Source organism: Papaver somniferum, chromosome 11, assembly GCF_003573695.1.
Source record: "Papaver somniferum cultivar HN1 chromosome 11, ASM357369v1, whole genome shotgun sequence".
Taxonomy (NCBI): domain Eukaryota; kingdom Viridiplantae; phylum Streptophyta; class Magnoliopsida; order Ranunculales; family Papaveraceae; genus Papaver; species Papaver somniferum.
Genome location: NC_039368.1, coordinates 5,914,332 through 5,919,712, shown reverse-complemented (window position 1 = coordinate 5,919,712; position 5,381 = coordinate 5,914,332). Strand labels below are relative to the sequence as shown.

Sequence of the window (5,381 nt, the reverse complement as noted above, 5' to 3'; positions counted from 1 at the left end):
CATTGTCAAGGTCGATATTGTATTTGGGTAGTGCGGCCCTGTGACAGTAACCAACCCACTTGAGCCGGTGTAGGCCTAGTACATAAGGGTAAGGCACTATATGACAAATATAGATAAGTATGGCACTTCAATGACCTCCTGAAATAGCAAATCTATCGGACCCCACTTTTTACCAATTTCTATTAGGCGCCACCGTCACCAATGATTTTGAAGTTCTAGGGTTTCATAAAAAAAATCTATCTACAATCGAGGAGACACTAAATTTGGAAGTAGAACAGACGAAGAAGAAGAAGACTTGAAGATGGATTCTCAAATTTCAATCGAAAAGGTCAGAAAAAATCAGATGTTACGGTATTTATTATAATTGCAATCTGTGGTTTTAACTTTCATTAGATTTGATCTTGTAATAAAAATCAAATCTGTGAATTTGCCCTTCTAATTATAGTTAGGGTTTACCGTGAATTTAGTGTATCAAAAAAACTTAAGTTATTATCATTAGTGTTAGAGTAATTTAGAGTTATTAGAAATGCGATCCAGAAAGATGACATATAGGGATAGATCTCCATTAGGAAGGAGAAGGGATAATAATGATAGTAGAAGACCAGATCACTATCATAATCGTCGCGGTGTTGCTGATGATGAAGGTGAACCTCGATATAATGATCGAAGTCCACTGGCGAGGCGTGAGGTGAGGAGATTGAGTTCTGAAGATAGATTTAATGATCGAAGTCCACTGCCGAGGCGTCCTCTGAGGAGATTGAGTACTCCTCCTGAATCTGGGAGAATTGTATTTCGGGGTGGTCGAAGCAATTCTCCTCCTCCTCAGAATAATATCAGTAGAGGTGGTTATACGAGGCGTTTTGATGGGGATAAAGAAGATGATGAGATTGTTGGTGCGAGGGGAAGTGTGCGCCAGCAGCAGCAGCCATGGAATCGTTCAGATTTGGATGAGAAAGTTTCACAAAGAGGGGGTTTGTCGATGGAATACAGGCATGTTAATGATGAGGTGAATCGTAGTTTGAAGCAAGTGGGTGAATCTAAGAATTCTATGCAAAGATTTCGACATGAAAAGGAATATCAAGGGATCGGTTCTTCGTCATTTGATGGGGGGAAGAGTATGTTAGTTCCGAAACCTATGTACTTTGAGGATGGGACTGTTCGGACATTCTTTGCACTGCCTCCAGAAGGCAGTAAAAATAGAGACTTTCTGCCATCGTCGTCTGGAATGACAAATGTTGGTCTTCACAAGGATGAAGAACTTCGGTACAGAGATCAAATACATTCGATGAAGATGCCAATGAGAGAAACTTTTGGTGAAGCCAAACCCGTATATGATGAGCAACACTACAGTGTGCAAATGCATCCAAGTAGGGTACATACAAGGGAATCTTATGATGAAGAACTGAAACCTGTGTTATATACAAGGGATGCTGCTTATCCTGTGGCGCCAGTTTCTCAGTCCAAGACCTTCGGTACTTCATCATTAAGTTTCGGGAAAGAAGATGGCGTAGGTTCACGTCTTCCTGTAGAAGGATATGGCAAGGGCGTTGGAAATTTTGTGGACTCTTTAGGGTGTGATGCAAACATTTCTGCATCGCATTCTGACCCCACAAGAGATAAAAAAGATCCAGCATACTACCAGCGGGGTGTGCATAGTCCTCTCAGGCATGAGCATCAGGATTATTACCACCCTGAACTAGGAAGAAGAAAGATTATTGACTCAGGATACTCGGGGGATGAGTTATATAGAAAGATGCCATCAGCAACTCAAGGAGATTATCGTAATAGAGAGTTGTTACAGCCAAGTTACATGGATCTTGATTCAGTTGATGAGTTCTATAGAGAGATGCCACCAACAACTCAAAGAGATTATCACAATAGAGAGTTGTCAAGGCCAAGTTACATGGATCTCGACTTTGGAAGATCCCGCAGAAGTACGAGAGAAAGTGACTTGTTGGATCATTATACTGTACGTGGTGAGCCAGTCTCAGACTACAATAATATCAAGAGGGCGCCATTAGTACCAATGCAAGATAGGGATTTTTTAGGTTCCAGAAGTAGCCATCCTGAGATTGGAACAAGAATATCTGGTGGCCGTAAAATCACAAGTCTGGAACAAGATTATGCTTTCGAAAGAGAGGCAATCTCACGCTCTTACAGAGAAAGATTAGTAGAGAAAGCAACACCAGAATTTGAGTCGGATATACACGATCTTAATTTGAGCCCCCGAAGAAGATTGAGGATTGAAGAGTTAGATAACTATGACTCGTCTGAGCGGATGCTCCAAAGGGATTGCATCATGGAGAAGGAGATGAGTCGGCGTTACCCTGGCAGTACATTATCAAGTGGTAGGATTCTATCCAGGCGGATACATGAGCCCACCAGCAGTGATATACGAGGGGATGGTGCTAATCCGGGTCGTTTATCCTTGTCTGAAAGATTGAACTTTGACCGCCACCAATATAGAAAAGGTGGAAAGCCATACAAAAGACTGACCACCATTGGAGCGTCTTCGTCTGATCGCTTCTCAGACCATGCCCAGCAGCGAACTGGTGGCCATGTAAGCATTAAAAAACGATTGAGATCTGGTCCTTTCAATTCACATCATCTGGATGAAAGAATGGACTCACATAAAGGGATAAAATCTAAAAGAAGAGCCCTGAATAATCCGTTTGATAGTCCGGGTGCAAGCAATGGTGACGCAGTGGAAGATGCGTTTACTCTGAAGTCTGACGTCCCTGAAGATTCGGAGGAGTTTAAGCTTCTGGTACAAAGAGCTTTCCTTCGATTTTCTAAACAGCTGAATGAGAACCCATCTCAGCGAAAGCGATACTTGGAGCAAGGGAAATGTCGTGTGTTATGCAGCGTATGTGGCAGGTGTGTCTCTTATTTCATGATTTGTTTCTGAAAGGGAGCACTTGATACTCCCTATATTTTGATCCCAGGAGTTACTTAATCGTGCTCATGATGCTCAAAGTGAGTATCTACTGAGCTAAGTAGTATTCTTGCATATATTCAAGGGTCTTATCTTGTGGGTTCTTCGAAAGTAGACATTGCTTGAATACTTGAATTGGATAAATATTTGGAGATGAGATCATGAGACGATTATGAGGTATTAGTACCACCACTCATTTTAAGGCTGAGTGTACATATGATATGAATGACATGGACTGGATATATTAGATAATGTCTCTCTTCTGTGTTCGAAGATTGACATCACAAGGTAAGTCTCAGAAGTGTTTTGAACGAATGAAGATCCTTTTTGATTTACTGCTATCGTAAACTGGATCTTAATCAAGTAGTTCTTTAGGATATCCTGCGATTATTTTTGGTGCTGAGGTGGCATTCAGGTAGGATTTGGTTTATGGCTTGGGAGATTTGTTAATGTAATGTGTGGATTTTGCGGCAATGCGAATTCGAAGATGTCATGGTATTGCATATGATTTGGGACAGACGGTAGTCATTGGAGGAGTTACTATTGACCAGAGAAGTACCCTTATTATCCGCTCCCTTTATCCAGTTTGGAAGTCCTCGTTCTTGGAGCCACTTCTGGTAGCCTGTAGGTGACTGGTGATGTCATAGAGTAGTAAGAAGGCCTTCAGGAATATTCTATTGTGTGACTATCAGCATTTAGCTGATGGGATGTCTTATATCATCTCATTTTTTTAAAACACTTGTGTTTTTTAACCAGGCTTCTCCGTGAGAAGCTGTTGCATCCGAGGATATCCCTACTTTATAGTTTCTGATGGAGTCGTACTTGTGTTCCTAAAACTGTGCATAGTGCACACAGAGTCTATTGTCAGTAGTTCATTACTATGTTATGTGTTTTGTCTCCTTTACTCCTCTTAATGCTCTTTTGACCCACCTTTGTGGTTTCAGCCTCTCAAAAGAGTTTCCGGACACACAGAGCTTAGTCAGACATGCCTTCACGTCTCTCAAGGTTGGATTAAGAGCAGACCACTTGGGTCTTCACAAAGCCCTTTGCGTCCTGATGGGGTGGAAGAGTTCCGAGGTACCTGATGGTAGGTGGTCCCTGCAGGTCTTACCTGAAGCCCAAGCATTATCTCTGAAGGAAGATCTCGTTCTCTGGCCTCCGCAAGTCATCATCCATAACTCTTCTATATTGAATGAGAATCCAGATGAAAGAAAGGTCATAAAAATTGAAGAAATGGAGGGCATACTCAAAGGTTTGTATTTTTATTTGGTAATTCCATAATTTTCATCTTTTGGCTGTCAGTATTGTAAGCCCATTTGTTCTCTCTTTAAATTGTAGATATGGGGTATGGCGAAGGGAAAACCAAGGTTTGTCGTGGGAAGCCTGCAAATCAAAGCATTATGGTAGTGACTTTCAATTCCACATTTTCCGGATTGCAAGAAGCACAGAGGCTTCATAACTATTATGCAGATACGAAGCGCGGGAGGGAGGATTTCTTGCGAATCAATTCCAAAAGTGGAGAGAAAAGTGAGGAAGCACATGGTGAGCTAGCAAAGAATGTGGGTCACGATGTCCTATATGGGTACATGGGAACTGCAGAAGACTTGGATAAGCTGGATTTTGGGTCAAAATCGAAGTGTATTGTGAAGAGCAAGAAAGATATCCAGGCCATTGCAGGTGCTCCTCTCGAAACTGATTAAGAAGGTAGGTATGTTTTTTGCTGACTACTCGTAACTCTCTTCCACGTTAAACTACACAAACATGAAACAACAGCATCTTTTAAGGCCTGGGATTCTCTTTTTGGTTGATCGTATGAAGAAGTGAAACACTTGCTTACTCTTCTGTCGTCTTATTTTGGGTATTCTATATACCAGTTAATCTCTGGTATGCACAGCTCAAAGTATATAATCTTATATTTTCTTGAGAAACAGATAGGTATAGCAGAATAATACAACCACCTGGTCCATGACATTGTTGTTAATATAAAGTTTATTTTGATGCATTTCGGATTTCTTTGCTATGCAATAATAGAGAAAGAGAGCTTTTTCAGTATGGGGATATATGAAACTTATATCTCTAGCAAAGGAGTTAGTGCTGTTTAATTTCAGGGCAAGTTGTGTTTGTGGGATCACCAGACAACAACATAGTACTGATAAGATTGTTGGACACTAATATTTGAGTTTCAACACTTTCTCCTTGGACACTGTTGGGTTTGAACCTTCCTTTTTTATTACTGAAAGCTTGTTGTTTTCAAAATTCCCCTCTCGAGTCTATTCTTTCGGCTTTTCGTACTCTAAAGTCGATATAAGGACCACCAAAAGAACTGATGCATTATTACCTAACCGTAGCCGAACCCCGGTTGAATGTATGGTTAACTTGGCGTTTTATACCTTTCCCTTGTTTGAATTACAGCTCGCTTGTTGATATCATCTGTAATTCTTCTGCC

At 41.1% G+C, this 5,381-nt stretch overlaps 1 protein-coding gene across 1 annotated transcript; it reads left to right on the top strand.

The window, feature by feature from the left end:
* Positions 1-334: 334 nt before the first annotated feature.
* On the top strand, positions 335-5,136 carry LOC113322141. Its single transcript, XM_026570168.1, has 3 exons — positions 335-2,877; positions 3,880-4,187; positions 4,274-5,136. Exons 1-3 carry the CDS (start codon positions 527-529, stop codon positions 4,633-4,635), a joined length of 3,021 nt encoding a protein of 1,006 aa, XP_026425953.1. The 5' UTR covers positions 335-526; the 3' UTR covers positions 4,636-5,136.
* The last annotated feature ends 245 nt before the right edge of the window (positions 5,137-5,381 follow it).